Source organism: Mangifera indica, chromosome 5, assembly GCF_011075055.1.
Source record: "Mangifera indica cultivar Alphonso chromosome 5, CATAS_Mindica_2.1, whole genome shotgun sequence".
Taxonomy (NCBI): Eukaryota; Viridiplantae; Streptophyta; class Magnoliopsida; order Sapindales; family Anacardiaceae; genus Mangifera; species Mangifera indica.
Window position 1 is genome coordinate 12,358,349 of NC_058141.1, and position 18,800 is coordinate 12,377,148.

The 18,800-nt window shown below is 34.3% G+C and overlaps 3 protein-coding genes across 6 annotated transcripts; 1 reads left to right on the forward strand and 2 right to left on the reverse strand.

The window, feature by feature from the left end:
* Positions 1-1,597: 1,597 nt before the first annotated feature.
* On the forward strand, positions 1,598-5,648 carry LOC123217351 (T-complex protein 1 subunit epsilon). Its single transcript, XM_044638338.1, has 9 exons — positions 1,598-1,937; positions 2,229-2,547; positions 2,732-3,080; positions 3,345-3,477; positions 3,561-3,613; positions 3,939-4,041; positions 4,752-4,918; positions 5,018-5,131; positions 5,265-5,648. The coding sequence occupies exons 1-9, from the start codon at positions 1,739-1,741 to the stop codon at positions 5,433-5,435; spliced, it is 1,608 nt and encodes a 535-aa protein (XP_044494273.1). The 5' UTR covers positions 1,598-1,738; the 3' UTR covers positions 5,436-5,648.
* Positions 5,649-7,006: 1,358 nt separating this feature from the next.
* Positions 7,007-8,641, reverse strand: LOC123215676 (probable pectate lyase 5). Its single transcript, XM_044635875.1, has 3 exons — positions 8,480-8,641; positions 7,601-8,341; positions 7,007-7,534 (listed from the first exon to the last, which is right to left on the reverse strand). Exons 1-3 carry the CDS (start codon positions 8,593-8,595, stop codon positions 7,174-7,176), a joined length of 1,218 nt encoding a protein of 405 aa, XP_044491810.1. The 5' UTR covers positions 8,596-8,641; the 3' UTR covers positions 7,007-7,173.
* A 3,816-nt stretch (positions 8,642-12,457) lies between these two features.
* On the reverse strand, positions 12,458-17,199 carry LOC123216872 (ultraviolet-B receptor UVR8-like). Of its 4 annotated transcripts, XM_044637505.1 has the most exons (8): positions 16,887-17,199; positions 16,083-16,125; positions 15,674-15,953; positions 15,228-15,577; positions 14,723-15,124; positions 13,910-14,297; positions 13,507-13,756; positions 12,458-13,223 (listed from the first exon to the last, which is right to left on the reverse strand). In XM_044637505.1, the coding sequence occupies exons 3-7, from the start codon at positions 15,896-15,898 to the stop codon at positions 13,514-13,516; spliced, it is 1,608 nt and encodes a 535-aa protein (XP_044493440.1). In that variant the 5' UTR covers positions 15,899-15,953; positions 16,083-16,125; positions 16,887-17,199; the 3' UTR covers positions 12,458-13,223; positions 13,507-13,513. The 4 variants fall into 4 exon arrangements, with proteins under 4 accessions (XP_044493440.1, XP_044493436.1, XP_044493438.1 ...); XM_044637501.1 differs by lacking the exon at positions 12,458-13,223 and having other exon boundaries at positions 13,225-13,756; XM_044637503.1 differs by lacking the exon at positions 12,458-13,223 and having other exon boundaries at positions 13,225-13,756; positions 16,790-17,199.
* Between the last annotated feature and the right edge of the window lie 1,601 nt (positions 17,200-18,800).

Genomic DNA, 18,800 nt, shown 5'->3' on the forward strand with positions numbered 1-18,800 from the left:
ATGTATTAAAAATAGATACACATAGCATTACTCTTTATTATTAAATGATTAATCTTCAAAGAATGGAGAATGTCCTTTTAACTGGTCATATGGCTCTTCCCACCTGATCTTTGATGAAATGATAATTTTTCCTCCTATAACTTCTAAAATTTCATTTGTTCACTGTATGTTAAATTTGTTAATAATATATATTATATATAGTTATAAATTTGTATAAGGACACAAATGCTCCTTCCTTTATTCTAAGCTAAATAACATTTTTCTTAAAAAATTATGAACTTTTTTTTGTTTATTCTTAATTAATAATTATAAAAATTAAAAATGATAAAAAATCGTGAATAAAATTGAAATTTTGTTTTTGTCTATCAATAATTGCTCCTCTCCAACTTTGCAAGACTCATTATAATGTATCTTTTGAAGATTACATCCACAATCACTCGTCTTCTATTATGATTATTTCATTGTCTTTTACTCTTTTGTCAAAGAGATTGATTTTGTATTACAAAGGATGTGAACGATACTAATCTTATTATATATTATATAAAATGGTAAAAATACTGATTAATTATTAAAATTATAGTTTGACTTTGACAAATGGATGAGAAATAATTTTTTTAAACTTAAAGGTGAAAATTTTGTTTCATTACAATTTGGGTGGGAAATAGTCATTTGATCTTTTTCAGCAAACAATTTAGGAAATGGGCCCCTTAAAAACAATAGGTTGGAGGACTTATTCTCACTTAAGTTAATTACATTCCCAAATTAATATCTATTAGGTATTAAGAATTCAAACACTAACTTGTGGACTGTTAAAATTAATAAAACTAGTTAACATTATCTATTTCTTTCGAAGCTTAGAAAACTAATAATTTTTCTCATAAGGGTTTTTCTTTTCTCTTTTCCCTTTCCTAGCTCTATTACTAGCCAATTTCTCTCTTCGTCAACTTTTTTTCCACTTTTCCAATGTTGTTTAGAGATGAAGATGTCATCTTTATCAAGAGAAAGTGTCAGATTTCAGGAAGAAAAGGGGAGGGAAAGCAGGATTAGATTCAAATCGAATCAAGTTCGAGCTCAGCTTAGTTTATATATAGTAGAGCTCAAATTCAAGCTCGAGTTTTTAACTATTTCGTTATTAAAACAATATCGTTTTAATATATATTGATTGAAACGACTTCGTTTTGTATCAAAATTTTTAATTGGTAAATTTGACAAATAGCTCAAGCTCAAATGAGTTTGTATAAGACTAGCTTATTTTAGGCTCATTCGAATCAAGCTCGAATAAACTCTGTTCGAATCCAACCTTAAGGGAGAGGAAAGCCAACTTGTGATGACACCCAAAAAGGGAAAGAGAATAGATAAAAAAAAAAACCCTATAGAAAAAATAAACATTTCAAAGTTTAATCTAAGGGAGAAATTCTTAGTTTTTTAAACCTATGAGAGAAATAGATAATATTTTATTATTTTTAATATATTATTAGTTAAATAATAATTTTGCCTTGGTTTTGTTAATTTTAACCTCCTAGGGGGAGTATTTAAGTTTTCAATACGTAACGGGTATTAATTGGCATGGTAAAACACTTTGGGTGGGTACAGGGATTTGAGTGCCATGAACTCTCTCCTTAAAATTACAGCTTCACCAGAGAGCTAGGGCTTTGAACGCACTCTCCATATAAATTTCACTCTCACTAACGAAGCTAGAGGATGCAATACTGAATATCCTCAACCTCTAGTGAAAAATATGGCGTTAGCGTTTGATGAGTTTGGTCGTCCCTTTATACTGATCAAGCAGCAAGATGAGAAGTCCAGGTTGCGTGGACTCGATGCTCAGAAAGCCAACATCTCTGCCGGCAAAGCTGTGGCTCGGATCCTCCGAACCTCGCTTGGACCCAAAGGCATGGACAAAATGCTCCAGAGCCCGGACGGTGACGTCACAATTAGTAAGTTTTCTTCTTCTCGTTTAGATTTTTACAGTTTATGCTTTTTGTCGCTTAGTTTATGTGTCTAGTGAATCATATGATAAATGAAGTTCTTGACTGTGTAAGTTTAGGGTTCTTTGAGTGAAAGACGTTAGAGTTCTAAGCAGTTTGATTAAAATGTTCTTGTAACTAATTGGAGAAATTTAAATCTGTGCATTGATGGGGAGGGACAATTTTACCTGAAATTTGTGGTTACCATTGCTTTTAACTGATTGGTTTCTTTACTTTTTTTATATCTATTTGTGTTTTCAGCAAATGATGGTGCGACGATCCTTGAGCAGATGGATGTTGACAATCAGATTGCAAAGTTGATGGTTGAATTATCTCGTAGTCAGGATTATGAAATTGGTGATGGGACAACTGGTGTTGTTGTTTTGGCTGGCGCACTTTTGGAGCAGGCTGAACAACTTTTGGAACGTGGAATTCATCCTATTCGAATTGCAGAGGGATATGAAATGGCGTCAAGAATAGCTGTTGAACACTTGGATCATATTGCTCTGAAGTTTGAATTTGGGGTTTCTAATATAGAACCTTTGGTTCAAACTTGCATGACTACTTTAAACTCCAAGATGTAAGTTCGTTATCCACCCTTTGGCAACTTTGATATCATCCCTTACAAGGTTTTGACTTCATTATGGCATGTTTTACTCACCAATATGTGTAAAAAAATAATCATTCTCCTATTCTAATCTGTGTTTACCTTTTTTATCTTATGCCTTGATTAATGAGGCTAATTTTGTTCTTCTTTTTGGCAGAGTGAATAGATGCAAGCGCAATTTGGCTGAAATTGCTGTGAAAGCTGTTCTTGCTGTGGCAGATTTAGAGAGGAAAGATGTTAATTTAGATTTGATAAAAGTTGAAGGAAAAGTTGGCGGAAAGCTGGAGGACACTGAGCTAATATATGGGATCACTGTTGATAAGGATATGAGCCATTCCCAGATGCCAAAGCGAATTGAAGATGCTAAAATTGCTATCTTGACTTGCCCCTTTGAGCCTCCAAAGCCAAAGACTAAACATAAGGTGGACATTGATACTGTGGAAAAGTTCCAGACTTTACGAATGCAGGAGCAGAAATACTTTGATGATATGGTTCAAAAGTGCAAGGTGGGTTTGCTGTCTTGTTTTGTGGTGTTATTGTAATGTTAAAACATCATGTCGGTATTTACCAAAGATCAAGTGCGCCACTCTCTCAGAAATCTCTTTCCATGTTTTCTTTTAAAATTTTCAAAAAGCTATTCAATGTTTTTTGAAATTTTAATGTGTTTTTAGGGACTTAATTTTTTCTTCTTGTGACAGTTCCGTTGGGTCTTGAGGGACGGGTTATCATATTACTAAATGGTCAACATTTTTTTGTTTGACTGTGTGCAGGATGTTGGTGCTACCTTGGTGATCTGTCAATGGGGTTTTGATGATGAGGCAAATCACTTATTAATGCACAGGAACTTGCCTGCGGTCCGTTGGGTTGGTGGTGTAGAATTGGAGCTTATAGCAATAGCCACCGGTTTGTAGAATTACTTTTTCAGCCCGTTATTGTTCGCTTCTGGGCAAAACATTTTTATTAGAAATGGTATCTGAAATTTGTAGGTGGACGAATTGTTCCGAGGTTTCAGGAGTTGACACCTGAAAAGCTGGGAAAGGTACTCCTGCTTTGTTTATCCTGTTTATGTTTTGATTGAGAATCCTTGTTAAGTTATTTTTGTCTTTTCCAGAAGGGATATCATGGTTTATTTTTCAGAAAGAGAAGAGTTAAACAGTTAAAAACCCATCAACAGCATATAATTTACTAAAATATATTTTTAATTAGCTTTCTAATACTCATCGTGTACTTTCAAATTGATAGTGGTGCATATATCACTCTTTTCTGTGTTCAAATCTCTGCCTGTTTTATGTTATATAATTTTTCTTACATAGTATCTCCTAAGTACAAGATATATTGATTCTATACTATATTATTTTTTTTAGGCTGGTTTGGTTCGAGAGAAGTCTTTTGGTACAACAAAAGATCGAATGCTGTACATTGAACACTGTGCAAATTCAAGGGCAGTAACCATATTTATCCGTGGAGGTAGAATTATGTTTCCTTGTTTCTGGTATTAAAATCAATTTGGTTTGTCAAAATTGTCTTTTTCTTTTGATCAAGTTTTAAAATTTTGATGTATTAAGATGTGGACTAAATTTTAGATATGATTGTTCATGTATTAAAATTTCTTTTGGTAGTGCTAACTACTATGTTTGAACTCTCATGTGTATGTTGCTTTTGATTGTCACTTTTAATGCTTTTTTATTTATCCTATTCAAAAGAAAAAATATAAACTCTAGGGAGCTGTTAATGCCTGATGGATGCTGTATTAAAGGCCTAGTTTATAAACATTTCCTTGCGAATTCATTAAAATCCAATTATCACTTGGTTGAAAGTAACCACAAAACTAATCTGCTCATGGCTTTAATGCATGTATGTTTATTTAAGACCAACTGCCATGTTTGTTTTCTTCTTTGTCATCTATGCTTCTAGCTGACTTTTCAGCGGCAGCTGGTTTTAATTGACATTTCATTTTATTATGGAGTGGAATTAGTTAGTATATATTTTTTATTATAGTGCAGCAAGACAATGGTGTTTGGTTGCACTTATACTGTTCAATACATTCAGCCCCCGCAATAGTCGTGGTTTGTGTGATATAAAGTACTTGGTGGTGTACTGAAAGAATGAATCTTGAGAAGTTTGCAGAAGTTATTTAAATAGTCTCACACAGGTTATTGTGTCTGTTGATGCGTTAGGTAACAAAATGATGATTGAGGAAACAAAGCGCAGCCTTCATGATGCGTTGTGTGTGGCTAGAAATCTGATTCGTAACAATTCCATTGTTTATGGTGGTGGTTCAGCTGAGATATCTTGCTCAATTGCCGTAGAGGCTGCCGCAGATAAATACCCAGGGGTTGAGCAAGTACGAAACCGAATTTCTTAAATCATTTTTATGAATCCCTTTAAGCATTTGTTTTTAATTTGATGATGGTAATGACATTGGCTGCTATTGTATCTACAGTATGCTATTAGGGCGTTTGCAGATGCTTTGGATTCTGTGCCAATGGCACTCGCCGAAAATAGTGGTCTCCAACCAATAGAGACACTATCAGCTGTGAAATCTCAGCAAATTAAGGTAATGGTATATAATGACAAATTTCAGCCTGGCCAATTGCTTCTGAATTGTGTCTATTGACAAATTGTATTGTGTGATCCCATTATTCTGAAATTTCATTAACCATAAAAGTTCTTTTGTCTTGAATGTGCAGGAAAACAATCCATATTGTGGAATAGATTGCAATGATGTTGGCATAACAGACATGCGTGAGCAAAATGTGTTTGAGACACTGATTGGGAAAAAACAGCAGATACTTCTTGCAACACAAGTTGTCAAGATGATATTAAAAATTGATGATGTTATCTCACCTTCCGATTTCTGATGTGTCAGGTTAATTTTTATGGTTCTGCTTCGCCAACAATGGATCTCATTATAGTGAATTTGTTTACTCTTTATGGTGGTTCAGGTCTTTTGAGATCATTTGTTTACTTGACGGGAGTGGGCTTTTCATACATATTTGGGTTTGATTTACTGGATTTGTATTCTGACACAACTACTGCCATTAATGTGGATTGATGATTTTGGCTCTTTAGAATTATCAGTTTTTGATAGTAAAATTTGTACATTTATTAAAAGAAAAAATAGAATGAGAATGAGATGGTGGAGAAAGTGGAATGCGTGTGAGGCTCTGGAGGGGGTGGTGTTGTGTTGGTTGAGGTGGCGTTCAGTGAAGGAAGAATAAGACGAAGAGAGAAAAAAAGATAACAAGAAAGAATGGTGATGATGCTGGAAACTAGAGGTGGTTGAGTGAAGGAACAGGGAGACCATTGCAGAGGTTGCTGTTATCTAGCTTGTTTTCACAATTTTTCATATTTTAAATTATAAAATAACTTTTAAAATTAAATAAACAAAACTACTTAATTATGGTTTTACAGCTAGAAGTTAACTGAAAAATTGGACGAAAGTTGAAATTTATTATTATTTTTATTTTAAAAATGATAATTTATCATTTTGACATAATTTAAATATAAAATAATTGTTTCCTTTCCTCGATGATAATAATTAGAGCTTGAAATTTTGTATGACTTGTTAATTTGATATGACATAATATGAAAATAATAAAGTTAAGGTTAAGTTTTTTTTTTTATATATAAAATTTATTTTGGATTAATCTAATTCAATTCAAAATTAAATTGGATAATATTAAAGATTACACAAAAGTACTCTGATATTCTCTGGATTAATTACAATGTTTCAGGGAAATGTTTGAATGGTTTGGTTGAAGATTGATGTTATATGCATGAATGATTTCAAGAGATTAAGCTTACAATTGAGTCATGTCAATAAAACAGTACTCTCCTTGTCAGGATATTCATGCCGGGATTTCAAAGCTTAAAAACCAGATGGACATTAATAGTTTCACATGGAGGAAAACTGTGAGGAATGGCAGTGCATCCTGTGTTGGCATATTATTCGGCGTTTTACTCATTGTACTGGTTTTTAATAAGAGGGTCAGAATGTTGTTTGTTCTGAACTCCATGCACTCTATTTTCTGCAGAGTTGCTAGTTATGTGGGCCAAGCCGTACAAGTTTATTAGCAATTTATGACGATGGATGGTACTTGTTGAGGCAGTGTGATCTCTTGATGGCCCCTTAATGCATGCGGTTGGAAGAAAATAAAGGGGAGAAGATGGCCCATTAACTACATTAATAATGCAGTACAATGGCATGGAAGATAAGAGAAGAGAAGGCTTTTTGTCCTTATTTCAAATGGTACTATCTTGTCTTGCCTGGCAGCTGGAGAGCCAGTGAACCTATCAATGGAGCCAACCCTGGTTCTGTCCTGTGGCAGATAAGTTTTTGTATCATGCCCTGCAAGAAGAGGCTGCCTTTTTTAGATTTTCAGTTCAATTTTGTATTTAGGTGGGACAGTAGAATTATCAAAGTCTGATATGGAAACACTAGAGTGGCTTCATTCCATTGAACATTCCTTTCATATATTATGGGTTTTACAGAAACAAGCTACTGCTGTATATACACTTACAATAAGCCTTATTCTTTTCCTCCTTCCACCTCCCAAACATCCCGTCTAGACTTGTAAGCCCAGTTCGGGTTCCCAGCTAGCACCTCTTGCCCTTCCTGCAATTAAGTGAACCAGCTCCAGATGTGAGTGAACTTACAAGAGTCGATGGTTTAGCACCTAAACTCGATGCCTTGGCATAACTGGAAGATGCTGAGCCGCCGGATGGTGTAAAAAAAGCTCCGTTTAACATCAAATCTCCTTCTGATCTCCAATTCCAGTTCTTCCATTCACTCTCTGGCGCATCTTCATGTTTAGTGACCTCTTTGCTGTCGATGTTATCAGGAGCAAGAAATCTGTTGCCTTGGCTGTTAATTGTAGGAGAAGCACTGCCGCCAAGCGCATACATTTCCCAGTGGGTGTGGTCATTGTTCACCACATGAAAATACCCATGTCTACATCTGCAAAACCCTTCAAATTAATGCATGATTAGGCCTCAATTTCATAAATGAAAAAGATTTTTTTACCTTGGCATTCTTTGAACAAGCCCTTCTCCAAAATGATTAAAAGCAATGGTGACTTGCATGTTCTTGTCCTGAGTATACGTATCACTGTGGCCCAACAGCATCACCTTGTTATGGTGGGTCATGTAATTGTTAGAGATTGTAATAGCCGTTGATCCATGAATCGCGTCAATCAAGCCGTCGTTACAATTAGACAAAGAGCAATGATCCACCCAAACATGGCTTCCTCCGAAAATTGACACTCCATCGCCGTCCGATACAGTCCTCCACCCATAATGGCTTGGAGAATCCCTCACATAAGCATTTCCACCTTGCTTACAATCATGAATATTTACACCATGGATTATAATATTAGTCACATATTGTATGGTAATGCAGGGACCCCCTGCAATATGCACGCTGGCTCCTCGACCGTCGATGGTCTTGAAGGAGTTCATGATTAACTCTTCCTTCAATTTGATCACCATGTCACGAGCAAAAATGATCCATAAAGGCTCTTCTTGAATCACAGCATGCCTAAGAGTGCCTGGTTTTGGGTTCACAGGGTCATAGTCTCCGGGATCTGTAACAACATATATTTTACCATCTCTGCCACCAATAGCATCCTTTCCAAACCCAATTGCGCAATTGGCTAGCTGCTGGCGGTTCTCCTCCCAGTTGGGGTCGCACCGCCAGCAGTCGTCTATTGGATTGCCAGTTCCGCAAGAGAAAAATGCTAACTTCCTCCTTGAGGCATTGATGCTCCTGCAACAAATTCATGTATAAGATTTTATTCAAGAACACATGCATATATATTGCATACATGTGACACATTGCTACCTAGCATTATAAATATAGCAAATATATATATAGTTTCACTGAATTATATAATATATGTCATACTTGTGTACTTCTTCTACTATAAGTTCAGGATCCTGAGCCGGAGAGGAGGAAATGCAGGTTGGAGCCATCAGGAGGCACACCAGTATTAGAAGAGAGAAGGGAATTGTCGTCATCATCTCTCTCTTTTGTTAATTTTTGTAAGAGAAGAAAATTTGTGAGAAGGATGAGAGCAGGAGTTGGGTTTATAAAGGAAATCAAGTATATAATTAATTTAATTAATATAAAAATTTGGCTCTTTGAGCCCACCTGCTTCTTTATTGCTTGTTCACATGTTCTACAGTAATAGATAATTTGGGTATATATAAATAAATTATATAAATTTATTTTTATAAATTGATATAATACTATATGATTAAATAATTTTGAAACGGATAAAAAAAAACCAATCACATAAATGAATTATGAGCATATGAATGAGAATTGACATTTATGCCGGGATTGTGTTAAATTGGAAACCAAACCCTACTTTTCTTTCTCTATTAAACTCTTTTTACATGCAATTTAGCCTTGGAATAGTCTGATTTACTTGAAATGTGGCTTTGGTTTTCCATTCAAGATTACCGTTGTTCCTGTGGTTTGCCCATTGTTTGCTTAATCATTGAAAGCATCCGAATATGCCAATCCCACTAGTGCCCAAAATGCAGAGAGTCTCACGTGAAACCACTTGAGCTGACAATTCTGATGAAAGATTGTTTATATTCAATTCAGGAAAGTCCTTAAATTCTTCAAGACTTGGATTCCAACTACTTTCTCAGCTTATTACATTTTACAGCTGATGAATAATGATGGCCGTTATACCAGAAAGAATTGATTATGCACATGTTCTACTATATCTCACCATTCAAACCTGCAGAGTCACTTGAAATATTTTTGGAAGACAGTTGATCTATTGCTCTGAATCCCCCTTTATAACTCAAACTACCTTTTGCGGTTATTTCTCGGTTATCTTGGTTACATCTATTAAGATTAATTTTTCTTTTGAATGCCCACAAAGGAAGTCTGTACTGTGCGGTAGATTGATGACGAGGAGACTTTTATCTTGGAGTAGCACGTTCTCCCATGTGAGCTTTGTCCCCTTGGACACTTCCCTAATAGGCCCTACAAAATTTAGCCTCAAAATCTTGACCCCTAATGGCCTTCTCTGAGAATTCTATCTGCTGATCTCTGGAATCCATCATATTCAGTTAACCCAGTAGACCATGGTGGGTTCATTCTGAGCCGGTACTTTGACCATGTATTTGAGCCATAAATTTGACAGAAGCTACAATGGTTATGCCTGCAAATCATAACATAAAATGCACCACGCAGATTACCATTTTTGCATTATTATTTGTCCAACTTGGTAGATAGGTAGATCATCATCATCATCAGTATATAAATTAAAGTACTTTATTGACCTTCGCTTTGCTTACCCAAAATTTCTTGCACGTTTTACGGAAATTGTGCTATTTTTTAGACTAGAGTTATAGCTGTTCACAAGGGACATCAGTTAACTTAAAACTTCTGATCGATCAAGCAACAATTCTCACCGACAATTCTCTCTCTCTCTCTCTCTATATATATATATATATATGTAACAGTACGCAAGAAAGTCTGATAATTTAGAGAAAAGTGGAGATAAAAAAAACATCACATATGGGGGCTCAGAAATTAAGCCATGTGATTTGCCAAGACTTGATGCCGACTGTTTCATTCTTTTTCTGCGTGATCATTCTCATCCATAAACATATAAACTTTCCTTTTAGTGCCATTATAAACTGTTTTAATATTATAATGATAGGAGCCATGGAAGTGAGAAACTTTACTAGGCGCCTTGTTTTTTCCGAGTTGAAGTGGGCTCCTCCTCCCAACCTTTCAATTTTCCCTTCTGATCTAGTTATGATTAAAGAGAGAATCCAGGTCCGATATGGTTAATGATAATGAAAAGGTTCACCCCCATCACTTAGTAATCCATCAAGTGAAGACAGCTCACAACAAATTAAAATTAAAGAAAAATGATAAGGGCTATAATTTACTAAGCCACGACAAAGAATCGAGTTGAAATGAGATTGTGAAGCATGTGATGAGCACTCATCCAGCACGAAACCTCTGCTCATATAGATCTCCTAACCATTGGTAGCGAATCAAAACTAACATGAATGCAGCAGAAAAAAATGGGGATATGGCTAACAAATCCACACATTCAATGATTGGATCATGTGGTAGGTCACATATATATAATATAGGATAATGCCGCCTCTGTTCTTCCTTCCCTTGCATTATCTTTTGATTAAGATGATTAAAATCTTCAAACTTGCATGATGACATTGAACCTCTCTACTCAAATATTGCAACTTTGCCTCATAATCCAATCTGGATTCCTTACTTGTGGATTTATGTATGGAAGACAATATTATGATAATAATAATAACGGCATAGCTGAGTGAAAGCAGACTCTCTTGCATATTTTAAGATATTTCAATGAAACTACAAGCTGAATGAAAGCAGTTTATTATGCGGTTGCAGTTGAGTGCAGGGTAAAGTAGGTGGACGATTCCATAGAGAAGCACGAAATTGAGATGGTATGGAGGGGCAACAGTGGTAATTTGAAGGGGAGTAATCTGGTTCTTAAGTGGAGAGACGAAATGGACATGACGAATCGAAACGGTGACGTTTTTAAGCAAGTTGTAAAAGAAGATTCGCCGGCGGCGTGCTGGCAATCGTTTAAAAGAACCGTGGGGAATGTGAAGCCCACCTTCTTAAAGTCGGCGGCGAATAAGTTAAAATTAATAATAAAATTACATACCCACATTTTTTATATATAATTTAAATATATAAATATTATATTTTCATATTATTAAATAATTTTAAATTAAAATAAAATAATATTTAATTATATAATAATATATTATTTATATACTCAAAATATATATAATAATATATATAATATTATTCAAAACTTAAAAAGAGAAGAAATTTGGATTAGAAAGATAATGTTAGTTTTTTTTTTTTTAAGAAATTAAAAAATTTTGAATTGTAACTTAATATTTTTAATATATGCAAGAGTTAACCTTTAGTTTATAATTAGTTTTTCAAGCTTTTCTTCAATTGGGAATCCAACTATTACTCCTTGCAGGTGACAACAAATGGAAAAAAGAGAGAGGGGGTAAACAGAAGAAATGATTTTTATTGTCCTTTTCCATAGTGGCTTTAAATTCTTAAATAAATAAAAATTATAATCACATCAAACTCCACTTGGAAAATAGTGATTGGGCCTTCAAAATTAAAATAAATAAGACCTCGTTTATAGGCTAATGTGTAATTATAAAATACATTTAATTGAGAGTTCAAAGATTACTTTGATAATCTATATTTTATTATTTATATTATTATATTTATTTTATAAGTAATAAAATATTCTGATAATACAAGTAATATAAGAGACAATTTGATTATTATTTGCATTTTATATTAAAAGATTACTAAAATAATCTTAATTTTATTATAATTATATCTTTATTTATTAATTTTTAGGATAAAAATAATCTCATTTTCAATTAATATAACAAATAATATAAAAAATATTTTAAAATGATTATATCTAAAAATATTTAAATAAAATAATATACTAATATTATTTTATTACCTCTAATCAAACACAATAATTATTTATATTTATTAATTTTTATCAAATATAATAATAATAATTTATATCTATTAATTTTTTCTATAATCTTTAATTTTGATAGTAAAATATTTCGTGAGTCAAATATAAGTATCCATCTCTGTCAAAGGGGGAAGGAATCTAAATTAAGTTTAGGCTATTTATTGGCATTGATTGAAGCAAGCCCAACAAGGTGTTCCATATTAAAGGGATCACAAATTGCCCACAGCTAAAGCTAAACCGGGACAAGAGTTAAAAGAAAAAGCAGCTTAAGGCCCAGTATGATGGTAACGTGTATCAGAAGTTAAGGCAATTGATCATGTATGAAGACGAAATTAAGAGAAGATTAAATAGTTTGCTTTTGGTAATTATATATAACATATATTATTGTAACCAAATTCTGAAAGTGAAAGGATCCCATGAGCCATTTAAAGACGTAAATGCATGCATGCACATGCAGCCTTAGATACCCCTTCAAATATGCGCTTTTTTTTTTTTTTTTCTAAGTTATGCTCTTTCCCAAGATCAAAGGAATAAAGAGCTTTTCTTCTGTGTATCAAGCTCTCCAGGCCTGTTATAGAAGACATTCCTTTCTAACATTAGATGGTGTCGACTACGAAGCCATCTTTGTCCGAGACATAATCATGATTCACCTCCTGAAGAAGATGAAGAACTATGCTATTGTTTGTAACATTACCCATTTTGAAACTCAGATTGACATACAAGGTCTTAATTACCCTGGCATTGAGAGAATCAAATATTAAGCCCCAGAAGGACAAATACGTATCCCCATAAACAAACACAGCCTCACCATACTTGCTGAGGGTCGCCAGCTTATTAACTTGGCTTGTGTCACGGGCAACCCCAATTTTGTCTTGTCAATTCCTTCACGAATCAAGTGATTGCTTTCATAGAGCAGTGGAAGGCGAAGGTTTTTGTGTTTCCTATGTACTTTGATCAAATTAAGCTTCTGAGCATCTATTAATGTAACTATCAAATCCTCTAAAGGCAAGTATTCCCGTTGAAACTTGGAAGGTTTGAATACTGAAAACAGTAGGTCCACACCAATAAGTCAGCGTTACCATTGTTGCCACTGAGAAGCTGATAGAAACAAATAAGATTATTAAACCCATGAATGCAATTCAACTAACAAATGTATCAGCTATTAACAGCTTGAGGCCTATTTGCTGACCATACATACATATATATATATATATCAATAATGTAGCATTTGCTTGGGCCTCTGCTACCTAAACTTAAATCTTCACAATTCTTCCTTTGTTTTTATGTACAAAATAGACCAAGAAATCTAAACACAAAATGCAATTTGTGTAATCATAAATTAGTGGGTGGCGTGGTGTAAAATATGGCAGGAGATACCCACTGGATTGCTAACTGAGATCAATTTCAACCCGCTCGGGGTTCCCCCTTTCAGTTTGATTGTTAACTAGTTCTGCACCTAGCTGCCCCTTGTCTCCAGAGCCAAATGCGTATAGCTTCCCTGATTCTGTAAGTGCAAAGGTGTGGGCATTCCAGAATATAGAATTGGTAAGACTAATCTGTACTACCCGATCATTTGTTTGCTTCAACGATGTTACTAACTCCGGAGTTAACACATTAGCATGTCTATTTTCCTGCACAAGGAAAGGATAACCATAACAACTATTAGTAACTTCACTAACTCACTCCCTTTCTCACACTCTACCAGAAAAAACAATTACAATATCCGTTTTTGGAGAGCATAAATAATTTACACAGAAAATAAAGAGTTAGAGGAGCAAGCAGACCTGTCCTTCAGCTGCTAAAGCATTGTGTCCAAGACTTGCAGATTCGCCACAACCAAATGAATATACATCGCCATCATCTGTGACCACAAAGGTTGTGTAATCTCCGGTAGCAACATGCACTGCTTTGACGTGATTCAAAGCTTCCACCACCTTAGGAACAGATTCACATTCTTCATTTCCATGTCCCAAGCATCCATAACGTCCCCAACCCCATGTGCAAACACGTCCATCCTGACCCACCACAGCAGCATGCCAGACACCAGCTGCAACCACCATTGGTTGCATATTCAAATGCTGAAACTGTTCAATCAGTCGAGGATGCTTCTCATCAGTTCTGGAACCATGTCCAAGCTTCCCACCCAAGCCACACCCAACAGAGTACACTGACCTGTCAATTCCATAAGAGGAGGATAGATGAATAATTAATTTAATCACAGATTCCATTCATAAAATAAATAAATATATATATATATATATATCCAGAATTCAGCAATCTTGGAGATGTTTCAAAGCAATGAAAAAATAGCTTTAGAGAAGTAATTTATATTAAATTTTTTTAATTGAATTGAATGAGATAAAGGAAGACATTCCAGAAAATTTTAATAAAGAAGCAGCATGTTGTTACACAATTTTTCAGCCTGATTGGGCAAATATCAGATTATGTGCAACATCATCGCAGTCTTCATATTATTTACCTATCATTACTTCACAACATGAACTATATTTAGCAAGCAAACTCTCAAAATCACCACAAAACTGACTGACTTTTCTTTGGTTAACTAAATGTCTCTCAATAAAAAAAAATGAACTCACATGCCACTTGGTTGACAAGCCAGAGCAAGAAGGTAACAGTATCCAGCTGCAATTTGAACGACTGGTATGTTCTCCAGTGCTCCCAACAAAGGCTGAGGCTCCATATCTGTTGGCTCAGTTTGATGACCCAGTCTAGCATTATTTCCCCAAGAGAACGTATAAATCCTCCCTTCTCTTGACAATACAGCCGTGAAGAAGTTTCCAATTGCAGCTTGAACTACAAATATATTTTTTAATGACTCAACCAGCTGTGGAGTTGCAACCGTTTTAGTTCCTTGGCCACCAAACTCAGCTTCACCAAAGGAGTCCTTTCCAAAAGCATAAACTTGCCCAGCATCACTAATCAGCATTGTACGGCTAGCCCCAGCAGCTGCTTGGATAATTCGAATGCCCTGCAGAGATCTGTAACACAATGTAGTTCCATTAACTTCTCCACCCAACAAATTCTCTTTCCATATCTTGCATTTATAATAACAGTTCAATTGATTTGCGAAAAAAGTGCAACCTGATTGGCCGAGGCCGGCATTCTTCCTTGGTGGTGCCATGGCCAAGCTGTCCAGAGGTATTACAACCAAATGTGTAAACCACACCTTTTGATGTTACAGCAATACTGTGACCAGGCCCTGCTATTGCCTGTGACTTCTCCCTCCTGCAACATGCTTCTCCAGCCAGCAAAAACCTCAGAACCAGTTTCCATGAGCCCCCACATCTTTTCTTCAACTCTTGACATTCTTCTTCATTCATTTGCTTAAATATAGCTCTCTTTTGGCACATGTCCAGAGCAGCAAGCTCCGATATGGACAATTCATAGTCAGGGGCAAAGTTTGCTGGCTGCCTAAAGAATGAGCAGGTTGCCTACAACACAAATTTGAAAATCAAATCAGCAGCATTTTCAATTCTATTATTTATAAAGAGTCTCATTATCAAAAAGAAAATAAACATGCAACTTGCCTCTAGTTTTGCAAGATCTTGAGGATCTAGATTACTTGTTGTCAGAACATGAAGTACAATTGAGGGATTGGCAGCCAAGGGAAATTCTCCTGGGGTGGAGTCCCCAAAGCAATGTCGTTGATTTCTTTGAAATGTTGGTACAGGAGCAACCACAATAGCAGTAATTGGCTGATCAGGAATGTTCTGGTATTGAATACTTGGAGTGCCACTCGTTTTAGTGTCCATGGGCACTGCCAGCGTTTGCAGTGCCCAAGATTTGCAGAAAGGGAAGATTTAATAGCTGGGAACATAAAACATTTACATGAAGGTCAACTATATTACTTTTGATCCAAAATAAAACTTATAGTAGGAACTTTAATTTGTCACTAAACAGGTTTTGACATCTAAGAATCTTAAACACAATATCTACCTCAGGTAGATTTTATATGATCAGCAAACTTCAAGCCTCAAACCTACAAATCAAACATGTCCCGTAGACTCAGTGATTAAAAAAAATATTTTGATTATGACACGAAATGATAAACTGAATTAACAAGAAGAAAAGAGAAGCTTTTTGATCCGATCATCAAAACTAGTTTTAGCCTAAGAGAAAACAGAAAACAGTCAAATTAGAAAATCTCAAATATTGAAGAACAGAAACGGACAAACAGATAAACTAGAAACCTGAACACATTCAGAGAACTGGTAGATATCATCAAAACAAGAATCAAATACAGATATTTAAAATATAGGGTACACTAAAAAGAGGAAACTTCGAAGAGAAGAATACTATTCTCTGTTGAAGGATATTCCACTCCCAAGAGAAACCAAGAAAGAAAAGTATTCTCATATCAAAAGAGAACTCCTATTCACGTAAACTCATAACACACTTGCATAAAGAAGAAAATAAAGTCAAATAGACATGATCAATTAAAACCAAACAAGCAAAATCAACCTCCACCGTTTAAGACGTGATGGTTATCACTCTTTGTTCACAATTACCCAATAGAAAAGACCAATTCTGAGGCAAACCCAGATCACAAAAACATAAAAATGAAACAACTCAAAAAGTAAGCTTGATCACGTCAAACAAAAAGAAGCTAGACAGAATCAAACAATAAACAGAAACATAATCACATGTTCAACAACGCTTTGTTATTGTTGTTGTGGTCATCTGTAAACATTTATAATCATCATAGATCGAGAGATAGAGAATATATATATATATATTTACATCCTAGAAACATCCATGATTGCTCAAAACCCATCTGCATCTGTGAATACAGAAATTTTGTTAACCAAATATAGGCAAATTGAAAAGCAAAACAATGGGTATCTGATCAGCAGTTGGTATGTTATTCAAAGGGAGCAGAAAAAGAAAGTGATCGGTAATTGTGAAAATCTCCAAGGCATCAAAAGAGAAAAGGAAAAATGGAATTTTGTGCAGAAAGCTTTAGTATTTTTTTTCCAATCGAGAGGTGCCTGTCTGTCTACTGCTACATCGATACGTTTTCTAAAGTGATGAGGTGTCTTTCTGGTGGAGAATGAGAGCTAAAATACTACATTATTACTCATAGTATATATAGTCCGAGTATTGTTACACGTCAGCTTTCTTCTTAACCATGACAATTCGCTTACCACATACCATGGTCAAATGATAACCAGGATACGGGTAACTTTGATTTGATAAGACGAGGAATTAAACTTTTAAATAGGATTAGTTGCTTATCACGGGGAGTTCAGAGCCTAACATACCTAAAAATACTGTCCGTGAATAATTTTTATATATAAATAATAATATATAATTAAAAATAAAATAATATTTAATTATATAATAAAATAATTTTATTTATTTATAAAAATTATATATATATTCATGTTCAATCATAAAATGATTCAAATTCAATTTAAATTAATAATAATAATTAATATTTGTTTAAGATAATTAAAGATATCATTGAAGGGTCATCGATGAAATAAATATTATTATTAATAAGATGAATAATATCGTAATCAAAATAAATAGTGTCATAAAAAAAATATTCAAATCAAATTCTAAATTTAAATTTAAATTGAATTAAATTGAATATTTAGACAAACTAAACTAACTCAATCTGGATACAATGCTAATTATACTTACATCAAATACCCATTTTTAGATTAATTCTATAATCACGGCCTTTAGTCTTTTCTAAAAACAAAATAATAAAACGATATTTAGAATGCTTCACTAACGCATTTTAATTTTAACACATCATTTTTCTATCCACCATAAAATTTAAAACATAATATTGATACAGATTGATATATTTTATTAAAGAAAATGATAATGTGATAGAAATATATAAAAAATTTTAAATTTTTAAAACTATTTGTAATATTTTTTAAAATGATAATATATTAATTAAAATTTTATATTTTTTAAAAACATATTTTACGATACGATATATAACATAAAAAATTAAATTTTTAATATACAATTTAATTATCGTAACTTAAAAAAAGTTATTATGTTATCCATGTTTGCAATGTTCTACAAATTATCTTAAGGCAAGAATAAGTGGCTACATGATATGAGTCTACTTTAATAAACAAAACTCTCTACTTTTGAGGCATTCTTTTAATAATTTTAGTGTGAAGCCAACTTCTCTTGGGCAATAATACGGGAGAGATGAAACAAAAAACATGATTCATGTGATTCACAAAGCACCGTTTTCGGTTTTGTCAACTACTCTGCCCTATGCAATGGAGTTCCTCGTTTCAAAGAAGCTTCCTATAAACCATTTTCTCTACTGGGTTATTGCACAACAGGCCATTGTTAAACCGTACCACGACAAGAAACTAGGGGCCTCATGCGGAGCACAGTGGCAAAATCCGCAGCTGAGGTTTAACCTTGGTCATGTCAAGTTGTGAGGCGCAGTTTAATGCAAATGAATAGTTTCGGTCTGCCACTCAGAAGTTTATGTTCACCGTAAGTCTTCTCCAAGTATTTCATTCGTACAAAAATGTGAAAAAGTTTCCAAAGCATTATTCACGGTTCCAAAAACTGATGGCAGTTGTTGTGGGATTAAACTTTGCTTTAGTCAAATGCGAAAAAGCAACACTAGAGAAACGATCAATTATATGATTAACGATTAGATATATCACT

Coding starts and splice junctions, on each gene's coding strand:
- LOC123216872 (XM_044637505.1), bottom strand. CDS start 15,898: ATGGACACTAAAACGAGTGGCACTCCAAGTATTCAATACCAGAACATT. Junction 14,298..14,722: donor GCTTGTCAACCAAGTGGCAT/GTGAGTTCATTT, acceptor TGGAATTGACAG/GTCAGTGTACTCTGTTGGGT. Junction 13,757..13,909: donor CTTTAGCAGCTGAAGGACAG/GTCTGCTTGCTC, acceptor TTCCTTGTGCAG/GAAAATAGACATGCTAATGT.
- LOC123217351 (XM_044638338.1), top strand. CDS start 1,739: ATGGCGTTAGCGTTTGATGAGTTTGGTCGTCCCTTTATACTGATCAAG. Junction 3,081..3,344: donor ATATGGTTCAAAAGTGCAAG/GTGGGTTTGCTG, acceptor GACTGTGTGCAG/GATGTTGGTGCTACCTTGGT. Junction 5,132..5,264: donor TGAAATCTCAGCAAATTAAG/GTAATGGTATAT, acceptor TTGAATGTGCAG/GAAAACAATCCATATTGTGG.
- LOC123215676 (XM_044635875.1), bottom strand. CDS start 8,595: ATGATGACGACAATTCCCTTCTCTCTTCTAATACTGGTGTGCCTCCTG. Junction 8,342..8,479: donor ATAGTAGAAGAAGTACACAA/GTATGACATATA, acceptor AATTTGTTGCAG/GAGCATCAATGCCTCAAGGA. Junction 7,535..7,600: donor CTTGTTCAAAGAATGCCAAG/GTAAAAAAATCT, acceptor AGGGTTTTGCAG/ATGTAGACATGGGTATTTTC.